We start from the raw sequence: 14,426 nt of genomic DNA, 5'->3' as shown, positions 1-14,426 counted from the left end.
CAACAGGAGAGGCCACAACAATGAGAGGCCCGCGTACCGCAAAAAAAAAAAAAAAATTAACATCACCAGTAATAAAACATATCAACATAATGTATCTTCCTGATACTATGAATTGAGAAGGGCACAACATCACTTCTGTGATATTTCTTCCCCCAAATGTATAATACCTCAATCTAATGAAAAACATCAGACAAACCCAAATTGAGGAACACTGCATAAAATAACTGACCAATATTCTTCAAATGTGTCATGGTCATGAAAGAAAGACTGAAGAAATATCTCATGCAATGTAGGATACTGCACTGGATCCTGGATCAGACAAAGGACATTATTGGGGAAAGTGGTGAAATTTGAATAAGGTTTATAGATTAATTAATAGTATTGCATGAATGTTAATTTCCTGGTTTCAATAACTATTATGGTTACATAAGATACTAACATTAGGGGAACCTGGGTGAAGGGTATATGAGAACTCAACAATTTTCTACAGAAAACTTACAACTTTTAAGTCTAAAATTGTTTCAAAGTGGAAAATTTTCAATATACATATAATCAAGAAAAAAAATTCTATAATTCATACAGGCATTGCTAGACAATGTTGTGACTACATAAAATCTAGAATGCTACATTCAATGTTGGCAAAAAAGGAAGCAAATACAATGCCACCCAACCTCCCCTCTCTAAATTCAGATACAGGGATGCTAGTGTTTCATTAGCAAAGAAGCTCACTGCCTACCTCGCTCTGAATCAGAACGATCTGAAGAAATAGTTGATCCAATGCTGTCCATTCGTATTCGTTCCATCTCTTGAGGACCCTGCAGCTGTTCCAGTCGCCGCTTTAAAAATCTCTGTTCTCGTTCCAAATTCTCTAGCTGGTGCTGGCTCTTCCTTTCAGCTTCTTCAAGTTTCTAAAATGATAAAGTGATATTTAAGTTTGTGTGAGGTACAGTACAAACAATAAAACTGATTCCTACCTAACATCTCAAAAGATTTCTTCTTTGACAGAGAAAACATGAATGACTATACATGTGTGTGTATACATAAAAACATACATAAGTATATATTTTTTAAACATGAAAAATAGTTATTTCTTCACTTTGTGTGTGTGTGTGTGTGTGTGTGTGTGTGTGTGTAATGAGTGCTACATTACTAGAACAGTATAGAATTCTCAAAGTCTGTCAAGTTACCACCACAAAAGAGAAACTTGCTCTGCCATATAGTTTGATGGAAAATTACTGAGAGACACAGCCAAATGAAGTCATCTCCACCAGAGGGCACAACTGCCTTCCTTCAGGGTATCAGCAGAGTAATTGTTATTTTCCTAGTATTCTCAGCTCTTCAAATGACCACGCTGTCAAAACAATTTAATGTAATCAGGTTATGTTGCTCCCATCAGATTAGCTGATAAGTTTTCAGAAAATTTCTCTTGAGGTCAGTTATTAAAGGAGGTCACTGTGCTAGCTGATATATATGAATAGGAATCATTGCTAAAAAGAGAGCAGGACTGAGAATCATGTGAAAATATGACAAAAAATTCCTACCTTGATGTGTGCTTTGGCTTTGTTGAGCAAACCAAGTGTTGTGTGCCTGGTGCAATCTGGTCCTAGTGGAATCAGAACTTTTAAGCGTTCTAAACACAGGCGAAGATGAGCTCGTCTAAGAAAGACAAAAAAGTCCAATCAGTACAGCCTGAATATTCCACTAAAAACATCCTAAAGCCTATTTTAAGACAAATAAGAATTTGCACATTATTCAGTCTATAACCATGTTACGCCCCTAATTCTTCAGTTTCAACAAAGTATCTGCATGCAAGTGAAGGTGTGCCTACAGGTTTTCAGTTTCTGACATTTCTGTTGTACTCTGAAAACATCGGTCACTTCAGATTATTATCCCCAATGGTTATCTCTGTCAGAGGTGATTTAATTTTAACCTGCCCCATAAACTGTCTCAACTGTATTAATGTGGAAGTAGGAAAACATATTTGGGCAACTGTATTTGATTTTGAATGTGTAAAACCACACGCTAGAATAGAGGTTTTCAGCTTCAGAGCACCCCAAAATGCTCACAAATTTCCATTTCTTCCCTTCCACCTTTCATTCACACACACACACCCCTCTCCACAACTGTAGCCATCCTACAGTGTTTATGTTATTATGTATTAGGCTGAACCATACAAAATTTCTGATATTCAACCATTTCTCACTTATAAAAATGGCAACTTCATATGATCCAACACAATAAAAACAGCAAAATTCTGTGGCCAGTGAGGATAGGGTTAGGCAAAATATATGGCCCTGAGATCAATTCTAGCCACTGAAACAACCACCCATAAAATAGTCCCCTGCTTCCTAATATCTAAGTGTACCAGCTATCATTAGCTTTTCATTTTTATTTCTGTCTCCCTCTTCCCTCTTACTACCCCTTACCCACCACCTCCAATTTTCTACACATGGAAAAAAGCCATGACAGAATTCTTCACTAAAAGTCACTGTATTCTTTAATACACCCATCCTATGGGCAAGTTAGGGAAATTTTCTCTGTAAATGCTAGTAGAGAGCCTCATGAATTTATATTCCCTATACCCCACAGGAACTATGATTACCATGATGAGAGTTCTGGGTACATAATTTCACCCTGAAACAATACTAGTTCATATATCTGGTCCTGTGCTTCATAAAGTATAACGTAATTAATCACTTAATAATATATCTGAAAAGAAAATCCACAGATGTGCTCATAGATTAGGCTCTATTCTGTAAAGAGCCATATTGAACATTTAGCAACTGTTTCAACTGTCCCACAAACAGAACACATCCTCCATTTTTTCCTCAAAGAGGGCCAAAACGGTCTACTAGCTCAACCACGGACCTATGCTTTCTTTGCCTTAATACATAAGAAATAATGTCAAGAGACATTCTCAAATGCTAGCAATTTCAAAGAGGGATATGATAAGGCAGCCAATTATGTCATTGACAAGTAAGGATGATTAAGGGTAGTGAGGTCAGAGATCTGGCAGATGAATTGTCAAGATTCTTCCAGTATCCACTAGCCCAGCTAGTTAAAGGTCTGCTAGCATTTCCATTTCAAATCTCTTTATTGAGTTCAACAACTAAAATCTAGTAATTGGCTCCAGGCTGAAACGTGACATACCTAATGTGGATAAGGAAAAAATTTTTTTAAACTTGCCCTAAATTAAAGGATTATCAATGGATTCCCCTTAATGAGATTTAACAATTTTAAAGTCACTCTCCTCCCCTGCTATGCTTCCCAAAATCATAGAACCTTTAGTAGAATTTTCCTTTTTAATTGGAAAATCTCTTAGGTGAGGACTCTCACATGATCACAGAGTGCTCTTGCTGAACAGACTAAAACTAAACAAAATAAAGTCCACATTAAAAAGTGCCTTTGAGATTGGTTCAAGATGGCAGAGCAGAAGGACGTGCTGTCACTCCCTCTTGGGAGAGCACCGGAATCACAACTAACTGCTGAACAATCATCGACAGGAAGACACTGGAACTCACCAAAAAAGATACCCCACATCCAAAGATTAAGGAGAAGCCACAATGAGATGATAGGAGGGGCACAATCACAATAAAATCAAATCCCATAACTGCCGGGTGGGTGACTCCAAACTGGAGAACACTTATACCACAGAAGTCCACCCACTGGAGTGAAGGTTCTGAGCCCCACGTCAGGCTTCCCAGCCTGGGGGTCCAGCAATGGGAGGAGGAATTCCTAGAGAATCAGACTTTGAAGGCTAGCAGGATTTGATTGCAGGACTTTGACAGGACTGGGGGAAACAGAGACTCCACTCTTGGAGGGCACACACAAAGTAGTATGCACATTGGGACCCAGGGGAAGGAGCAGGGACCCCATAGGAGACTGAACCAGACCTACCTGCTAGTGTTGGAGGGTCTCCTGTAGAGGCAGGGGGTGGCTGTGTCTCACCATGAGGACAAGGACACTGGCAGAAGTTCTGGGAAGTACTCCTTGGTATGAGCCCTCCCAGAGTCCACCATTAGCCCCACCTAAGAGCCCAGGGAGGCTCCAGTGTTGGGTCACCTCAGGCCAAAGAACCAACAGGAAGGGAACCCAGCACCACCCACCAGCAGAAAAGTAGATTAAAGTTTTACTGAGCGCTGCCCACCAGATCAGCAGCCAGCTCTACCCACCACCAGTCCCTCCCATCAGGAAACTTGCGCAAGCCTCTTAGATAGCCTCATCCACCAGAGGGCAGACAGCAGAAGCAAGAAGAAATACAATCCTGCAGCCTGTGGAACAAAAACCGCATTCACAGAAAGACAGACAAGATGAAAAGGCAGAGGATTAGGTACCAGATGAAGGAACAAGATAAAACCCCTGAAAAACAACTAAATGAAGTGGAGCTAGGCAATCTTGTGGAAAAAGAATTCAGAATAATGATAGTGAAGATGATCCAGGACCTCAGAAAAAGAATGGAGGCAAAGATGGAGAACATGCAAGAAATGTTTAACAAAGACCTAGAAGAATCAAAGAACAAACAAACAGAGATGAACAATGCAATAACTGAAATGAAAAATACACTAGAAGGAATCAATAGCAGAATAACTGAGGCAGAAGAACGGATAAATGACCTGGAAGACAGAATGGTGGAATTCACTGCTGCGGAACAGAATAAAGAAAAAAGAATGAAAAGACACGAAGACAGCCTAAGAGACCTCTGGGACAACATGAAACATAATAACATTCGCATTATCAGGGTCCCAGAAGGAGAAGAGAGAGAGAAGGGACCAGAGAAAATATTTGAAGAGATTATAGTCGAAAACTTCCCTAACATGGGAAAGGAAATAGCCACCCAAGTCCAGGAAGTGCAGCGAGTCCCATACAGGATAAACCCAAGGAGAAACACGCTGAGACACACATAATCAAACTGGCAAAAATTAAAGACAAAGAAAAATTATTGAAAGCAGCAAGGGAAAAACGACAAATAACATACAAGGGAACTCCCATAAGGTTAACAGCTGATTTCTCAGCAGAAACTCTACGAGCCAGAAGGGAGTAGCATGACATATTTAAAGTGATGAAAGGGAAGAACCTACAACCAAGATTACTCTACCCTGCAAGGATCTCATTCACATTTGATGGAGAAATCAAAAGCTTTACAGACAAGCAAAAGCTAAGAGAATTCAGCAACACCAAATCAGCTTTACAACAAATGCTAAAGGAACTTCTCTAAGTGGGACACACAAGAGAAGAAAAGGACCTACAAAAACAAACCCAAAACAATTAATAAAATGGTAACAGGAACATACATATCGATAATTACCTTAAATGTGAATGGATTACATGCTCCAACCAAAAGACACAGGCTCGCTGAATGGATACAAAAATAAGACCCGTATATATGCTGTCTAAAAGAGACCCACTTCAGACCTAGGGACACATACAGACTGAAAGTGAGGGGATGGAAAAAGATATTCCATGCAAATGGAAATCAAAATAAAGCCAGAGTAGCACTACTCATATTAGATAAAATAGACTTTAAAATAAAGAATGTTACAAGAGACAAGGTAGGACACTCAAGGGATCATTTCAAGAAGAAGGTATAACAATTATAAATATATATGCTCCCAACATAGGAGCACCTCAATACATAAGGCAATTGCTAACAGCTATAAAAGAGGAAATCGACAGTAACACAATAATAGTGGGGGACTTTAACACCTCACTTACACCAATGGACAGATCATCCAAACGGAAAATTACTAAGGAAACACAAGCTTTAAATGACACAATAGACCAGATAGATTTAATTGATATTTATAGGACATTCCATCCAAAAAGAGCAGATTACACTTTCTTCTCAAGTGCACATGGAACATTCTCCAGGATAGATCACATCTTGAATCACAAATCAAGGCTCAGTAAATTTAAGAAAATTGAAATCATATCAAGCATCTTTTCTGACCACAACGCTATGAGATCAGAAATCAATTACAGGGAAAAAAATGTAAAAAACACAAACACCTGGAGGCTAAACAATACATTACTAAATAACCGAGAGATCACTGAAGAAATCAAAGAGGAAATCAAAAAATACCTAGAGACAAATGACAATGAAAACATGATGATCCAGAACTGATGGGATGCAGAAAAAGCTGTTCTAAGAGGGAAGTTTATAGCAATACAAGCCTACCTCAAGAAACAAGAAAGATCTCAAATAAACAATCTAACGTTACACCTAAAGGAACTAGAGAAAGAAGAACAAACAAAACCCAAAGTTAGTACAAGGAAAGAAATCATAAAGAGCAGAAATAAATGAAATAGAAACAGAGGAAATAACAGCAAAGATCAATACAACTAAAAGCTGGTTCTTTGAGAAGATAAACAAAATTGATAAACCATTAGCCAGGCTCATCAAGAAAAAGAGGGAGAGGACTCAAATCAATAAAATTAGAAATGAAAAAGGAGAAGTCGCCACTGACACCACAGAAATACAAAGCATCCTAAGAGACTACTACAAGCAACTCTATGCCAATAAAACCTGGAAGAGGGGGCTTCCCTGGTGGCGCAGTGGTTGAGAGTCTGCCTGCCGATGCAGGGCACATGGGTTCGTGCCCTGGTCCAGGAAGATCCCACATGCCGCGGAGCGGCTGGGCCCGTGAGCCATGGCCATTGAGCCTGCGCGTCCGGAGCCTGTGCTCTGCAACGGGAGAGGCCACGACAGTGAGAGGCCCGTGTAATGCAAAAACAAACAAACAAACAAAAAAAAACCTGGAAGACGTGAACAAATTCTTAGAAAGGTATAAGCTTCCAAGACTGAACCGGGAAGAAATAGAAGGTATGAACAGACCAATCACAAGTAATGAAATTGAAACTGTGATTAAAAATCTTCCAACAAACAAAAGTCCAGGAACAGATGGCTTCACAGGTGAATTCTATCAAACATTTAGAGAAGCGCTAACACCCATCCTTCTCAAACTCTTCCAGAAAATTACAGAGGAAGGAACACTCCCAAACTCATTCTATGAGGCCACCATCACCCTGATACCAAAACCAGACAAAGATACGACAAACACAGAAAATTATAGACCAATATAACTGATGAATATAGATGCAAAAATCCTCAATAAAATACTGGCAAGCAGAATCCAACAACATATTAAAAGGATCATACACCATGATCAAGTGGGATTTATCCCAGGGATGCAAGAATTCTTCAATATATGCAAATCAATCAATGTGATACACCATAGTAACAAATTGAAGAAGAAAAACCCTATGATCACCTCAATAGATTCAGAAAAAGCTTTTGTCAAAATTCAACACCATTTATGACAAAAACTCTCCAGAAAGGGGGCACAGAGGGAACCTACCTCAACATAATAAAGGCCATATATGACAAACCCACAGCAAACATCATTCTCAATGGAGAAAAACTGAAAGCATTTCCTCTAAGATCAGGAACAAGACAAGGATGTCCACTCTCACCACTATTATTCAACATAGTTTTGGAAGTCCTAGCCACGGCAATCAGAGAAGAAAAAGAAATAGAAGGAATCCAAATCGGAAAAGAAGAAGTAAAACTGTCATTGTTCGCAGATGACATGATACTATATAGAGAATTCTAAAGATGCTACCAGAAAACTACTAGAGCTAATCAATGACTTTTGTAAAGTTGCAGGATACAAAATTAATGCACAGAAATCTCTGGCATTCTTTTACACTAATGATGAAAAATCTGAAAGAGAAATTAAAGAAACACTCCCATTTACCACTGCAACAAAAAGAATAAAATACCTAGGAATAAACCTACCTATGGAGACAAAAGACCTGTATGCAGAAAATGCTAAGACACTGATGAAAGAAATTAAAGATGATACAAATAGATGGACAGATATATCATGTTCTTGGATTGGAAGAATCAATATTGTGAAAATGACTATACTACCCAAAGCAATCCACAGATTCAATGCAATTCCTATCAAATTACCAATGGCATTTTTCACAGAACTAGAACAAAAAATTTTAAAATTTATATGGAGACACAAAAGACCCCGAACAGCCAAAGCAGTCTTGAGGGAAAAAAACGGAGCTGGAGGAATCAGACTTCCTGACTTCAGACTATACTACAAAACTACAGTAATCAAGACAACATGGTACTGGCACAAAAACAGAGATATAGATCAATGGAACAGGCTAGAAAGCCCAGAGATAAACCCACGCACCTATGGTCAACTAATGTATGACAAAGGAGACAAGGATATACAATGGATAAAAAACAGTCTCTTCAATAAGTGGTGCTGGGAAAACTGGACAGCTACATTAAAGAATGAAATTAGAACACTCCCTAACACCATATACAAAAATAAACTCAAAATGGATTAGAGACCTAAATGTAAGACCGGACACTATAAAACTCTTAGAGGAAAACACAGGAAGAACACTCTTTGACATAAATCACAGCCAGATCTTTTTTGATCCACCTCCTAGAGTAATGGAAATAAAAACAAAAATAAACGGGATCTAATGAAACTTAAAAGCTTTTGCAAAGCAAAGGAAACTACAAGCAAGACAAAAAGGCAACCCTCAGAATGGGAGAAAATATTTGCAAATGAATCAACAGACAAAGGATTAATCTCCAAAATATATAAACAGCTCATGCAGCTCAATATTAAAAAAACAAACAACGCAATCCAAAAATGGGCAGAAGACCTAAATAGACATTTCTCCAAAGAAGACATACAGATGGCCAAGAAGCACATGAAAACCTGCTCAACATCACTAATTATTAGAGAAATGCAAATCAAAACTACAATGAGGTATCACCTCACAACAGTTACAATGGGCATTATCAGAAAATCTACAAACAACAAATGCTGGACAGGGTGTGGAGAAAAGGGAACCCTCTTGCACTGTTCGTGGGAATGTAAATTGATACAGCCACTATGGAGAACAGTATGGAGGTTCCTTAAAAAACTAAAAATAGAGTTACCATATGACCCAGCAGTCCCACTACTGGGCATATACCCAGAGAAAACCATAATTCAAAAAGACATGCACCCCAATGTTCACTGCAGCACTATTTACAATAGCCAGGTCATGGAAGCAAACTAAATGCCCATTGACAGACAAATGGATAAAGAAGATGTGGTACATATATACAATGGAATATTACTCAGCCATAAAAAGGAACGAAATCAGGTCATTTGTAGAGACATGGATGAATCTAGGGACTGTCATACAGAGTGAAGTAAGTCAGAAAGAGAAAAACAAATATCGTATATTAACGCATATATGTGGAACCTAGAAAAATGGCACAGATGAACCGGTTTTCAGGGCAGAATTTGAGACACAGATGTAAAGAACAAATGTATGGACACCAAGGGCGGAAAGTGGCGGGGGTGATGGTGGTGTGATGAATTGAGAGATTGGGACTGACATATATACACTAATAGGTATAAAATGGATAACTAATAAGAACCTGCTGTATAAAAAAATAAATAAAATTCAAAAAAAAAGTGCCTTTAAACTCTTCATTAGGATTATTATACCATATGCCTAACAACTGAACTCATGTGAGATGACTGGAGGGTGGAGAGAGACTGGTGGTTCTCTTGCAATAATTAGAGGCTCCCAAGGGAGCTCTGAATTCAATCATCTAAAAAAGTTAACAAAGCAACTAACTAGTAAAGTTAACAAGTATTTTGCCACAGGAATAACTTGTCAATTTTGTTTAAATTATTTAACCCCAGAAATTCAGTGCATATATAGGAACTTTTACTTTTAGCTTAAGAAACTTCAAAATGACTCCTTACTATAGTTTCATATCAAGAAAAAAAATGGGTGGGTCAATTTTCTGTTTTGTGAGATCTAAGTTAAAGTCATATTAACATCTAAGCAGAATTTGCAGCAACATGGATGCAACTAGAGATTATCATACTAAGTGAAGTAAGTCAGAGAAAGACAAATATCATATGATATCACTTATGTGTGGAATCTAAAATATGGCACAAATGAACATATCTACAAAACAGAAACAGACTCACAGACACAGAGGTCAAACTTGTGATTGCCAAAGGGGAGGTGGGAAGGGAGAGGGATGGACTGACAGTTTGGGGTTGGTAGATGCAAACTATTACATTTAGAATGGATAAACAACAAGGTCCTACTGTATAACACAGGGAACTATATCCAATTTCCTGGGATAAACCATAATGGAAAAGAATATAAAAAAAGGAGTGTGTGTGTGTGTGTGTGTGTATGTGTGTATACACACACATACATATATATATATGGATAACTGAGTCACTTTGCTGTACAGCAGAGACTGGCACAACATTGTAAATCAACTATACTTCAATAAAAAAAAGATGAAAAAATAAAACTACGCTTTAATGTGAAAAAAAACATACAATCTAGGCATAAATCAATTAACAAGGGACTTCCCTGGTGGCACAGTGGTTAAGAGTCGGCCTGCCAATGCAGGGGACACGGGTTTGATCCCTGGTCCAGGAAGATCCCACGTGCCATGGAGCAACTAGGCCCGAGTGCCACAACTGCTGAGCCTGTGCTCTAGAGCCTGCAAGCCATGACTGCTGAGCCCACCTGCCACAACTACTGAAGCCCGTGTGCTGCAACTGCTGAGCCTGCGTGCTGCAACTGCTGAGGCCTGTGTGCTGCAACTGCTGAAGCCCACACACCTAGAGCCCGTGCTCCGCAACAAGAGAAGCCACCGCAACGAGAAGCCACTGCAATGAGAAGTCCATGCACTGCAACGAAGAGTAGTCCCCGCCTGCCTCAACTAGAGAGAGCCCGTGCACAGCAATGAAGACCACCACCTCCGCAAAAAAAGCAGCCAAAAAAAAAAAGAGAAGAAATCAACTAACAATATTAAAATGTCTGTTTTCTCTTTTTAAAAAATCATTCAGTTGTATATTTCATGACTTTGTGTACTCAGCAATGATGTTCCAGACACTTGTTTGAGTGGGAGAAGTAAAAAAACGTATATTTTAAGAGTTTATAATCTAGACTACAGAACGAAATATTTTGTTTCATTTGGTTCACAATGAAATGAGTCATACAGGTATCAAGGGCAACAGAATCTGAATAAAAGGAGAGATTGTAATTGGAGAAGGCAGCCTTATAAAAGAGGTTGAAACTTGACTTTGAACTTGAGGGATGCTTAATTTGTTTATGAAAAAAGCAAGGATTTTCAAGGTAATTAAAAGAGTAAAGGATTCAAAGTTCAAATATTGGAACCAAGTTTAAACCAAAAATTAAAAATAGTTATTTTCGTTCAAGAGAAAACAACTGAATTGGAATTCTATAAGGAAATATCAGCCAAGTTCAGCAGTCTGGTGATCTACAATAGCACTGTCAAATCAGGAGCTACCCAGGCCAAAGGAGTCAAGGTGTAAGTAATGCCTAAATGAACAGGGAAGGCAGACTGCTCCTCTAAAATATTTCTTTTTATTGGCCACTACTGAACATTTCTTCAGTCAAGTCAATTTTTTTAACCATTTTTAAAAATTGAAGTATAGTTAATTTACAATGTGTTAGTTTCAGGTGTACAACAAAGTGATTTGGTTATACATACATTTTTTTTTCAGATTTTTTTCCATTATAGGCTATTACAAGATACTGACTATAATTCCCTGTGCTATACCATAGGTCCTTGTTGTTTATTTTATATATAGTAGCGTGTATATGTTAATCCCAAACTCCTAATTTATCTCCCCCACCCCTATCCTGCTATTCCCTTTGGTAAGCATAAGTTTGTTTTCTATGTCTGTGAGTCTACTTCTGTTTTCTAAATAAGTTCACTTGTATCATTTTTTTTAGATCCCACATATAAGTGATATCATATGATAGTTGTCTTTCTCTGTCTGACTTAACTTCACTTAATATGATAATCTCTAGGTCCATCCACGTTGCTGCAAATGGCATTATTTCATTCTTTTTTATGGCTGAGTAATATTCCACTGTATATATATATACACCATATCTTCTTTATACATTCATCTGGTTTTTTTGGTAAACATCTTTATTGGAGTATAATTGCTTTACAATGGTGTGTTAGTTTCTGCTTTATAACAAAGTGAATCAGTTATACATATACATGTGTTCCCATATCTCTTCCCTCTTGAGTCTCCCTCCCTCCCACCCTCTCTATCCCACCCCTCTAGGTGGTCACAAACCACCTAGCTGATCTCCCTGTGCTATGTGGCTGCTTCCCACTAGCTACCTATTTTACATTTGGTAGTGTATATATGTCCATGCCACACTTTGTCACAGCTTACCCTTCCCCCTCCCCATATCCTCAAGTCCATGCTCTAGTAGGTCTGTGTCTTTATTCCCGTCTTACCCCCAGGTTCTTCATGACATTTTTTTTCCTTTAGATTCCATATATATGTGTTAGCATACGGTATTTGTTTTTCTCCTTCTGACTTACTTCACTCTGTATGACAGACTCTAGGTCTATCCACCTTGCCACAAATAACTCAATTTCGTTTCTTTTTATGGCTGAGTAATATTCCATTGTATCTATGTGCCACATCTTCTTTATCCATTCATCTGTTGATGGACACTTAGGTTGCTTCCATGTCCTGGCTATTGTAAATAGAGCTGCAATGAACATTTTGGTACATGACTCTTTTTGAATTATGGTTTTCTCAGGGTATATGCCCAGTAGTGGGATTGCTGGGTCGTATGGTAGTTCTATTTTTAGTTTTTTAAGGAACTTCCATACTGTTGTCCATAGTGGCTGTACCAATTTACATTCCCACCAACAGTGCAAGAGTGTTCCCTTTTCTCCACACCCTCTCCAGCATTTATTGTTCCTAGATTTTTTGATGATGGCCATTCTGACTGGTGTGAGATGATATCTCATTGTAGTTTTGATTTGCATTTCTCTAATGATTAATGATGTTGAGCATTCTTTCATGTGTTTGTTGGCAATCTGTATATCTTCTTTGGAGAAATGTCTATTTAGGTCTTCTGCCCATTTTTGGATTGGGTTGTCTGTTTTTTTGTTATTGAGCTGCATGAGCTGCTTGTAAATTTTGGAGATTAATCCTTTGTCAGTTGCTTCATTTGCAAATATTTTCTCCCATTCTGAGGGTTGTCTTTTGGTCTTGTTTATAAGGTTTCCTTTGCTGTGCAAAAGCTTTTAAATCACATTAGGTCCCATTTATTTATTTTTTTATTTCCATTTCTCTAGGAGGTGGGTCAAAAAGGATCTTGCTGTGATTTATGTCATAGAGCGTTCTGCCTATGTTTTCCTCTAAGAGTTTGATAGTGTCTGGCCTTATATTTAGGTCTTTAATCCATTTTGAGTTTATTTTTGTGTGTGGTGTTAGGGAGTGTTCTAATTTTATACTTTTACATGTACCTGTCCAGTTTTCCCAGCACCACTTATTGAAGAGGCTGTTTTTTCTCCACTGTATATTTTTGCCTCCTTTATCAAAGATAAGGTGACCATATGTGCGTGGGTTTATCTCTGGGCTTTCTATCTTGTTCCATTGATCTATATTTCTGTTTTTGTGCCAGTGCCATACCGTCTTGATTACTGTAGCTTTGTAGTATAGTCTGAAGCCAGGGAGCCTGATTCCTCCAGCTCCATTTTTCGTTCTCAACATTGCTTTGGCTATTTGGGGTCTTTTGTGTTTCCATACAAATTGTGAAATTTTTTGTTCTAGTTCTGTGAAAAATGCCAGTGGTAGTTTGATAGGGATTGCATTGAATCTGTAGATTGCTTTGGGTAGTAGAGTCATTTTCCCAATGTTGATTCTTCCAATCCAAGAACATGGTATATCTCTCCATCTATTTGTATCATCTTTAATTTCTTTCATCAGTGTCTTATAATTTTCTGCATACAGGTCTTTTGTCTCCTTAGGTAGGTTTATTCCTAGATATTTTATTCTTTTTGTTGCAATGGTAAATGGGAGTGTTTTCTTGATTTCACTTTCAGATTTTTCATCCTTAGTGTATAGGAATGCCAGAGATTTCTGTGCATTAATTTTGTGTCCTGCTACTTTACCAAATTCATTGATTAGCTCTAGTAGTTTTCTGGTAGCATCTTTAGGATTCTCTATGTTGACGGACATTTAGGTTGCTTCCAGGTCTTGGCTATTGTAAATAGTGCCGCAATGAACATTGGGGTGCATGTATTTTTTTGAATTTTTATTGAGTTATAATTTACATACCATATAATTCACTTGCTTTACTTGTACAATTCAATGATTTTTTGGGTATATTTAGAGAGTTGTGTAACCATCACCACAGGCATGGAGTTTATTTATTTTTTGGCCACACTGCATGTGGGATCTTAGTTCCTCAACCAGGGATCGAACCTGTGCCCCCGGCATTGGAAGTGTGAAGTCTTACCCACTGGACCACCAGGTACATCCTGCCTGTATCTTTTTTTTTTTTTTTTTTTTTTTTTT

General features: G+C 38.1%; 1 protein-coding gene across 2 annotated transcripts in view; it reads right to left on the bottom strand.

Moving 5' to 3' along the window:
- Positions 1–14,426, bottom strand: part of MXI1 (MAX interactor 1, dimerization protein) — a 100,009-nt gene that overhangs the window by 5,203 nt on the left and 80,380 nt on the right. For both annotated transcript variants that reach the window (XM_027112555.1, XM_027112556.1), the window contains exons 4-5: positions 1,542–1,656; positions 737–908 (exon numbers count right to left, since the gene is read on the bottom strand). In XM_027112555.1, coding sequence (XP_026968356.1) covers positions 737–908; positions 1,542–1,656 — 287 coding nt within the window. The remainder of the gene's footprint in view (positions 1–736; positions 909–1,541; positions 1,657–14,426) is intronic.

Source organism: Aethalodelphis obliquidens, unplaced genomic scaffold (assembly GCF_003676395.1).
Source record: "Aethalodelphis obliquidens isolate GAN/ISIS:26980383/991018 unplaced genomic scaffold, ASM367639v1 scaffold11, whole genome shotgun sequence".
NCBI classification, from domain to species: Eukaryota; Metazoa; Chordata; class Mammalia; order Artiodactyla; family Delphinidae; genus Aethalodelphis; species Aethalodelphis obliquidens.
The sequence above is the reverse complement of the archived record's forward strand: the minus strand, read 5'-3'. Positions and strand labels throughout refer to the sequence as shown.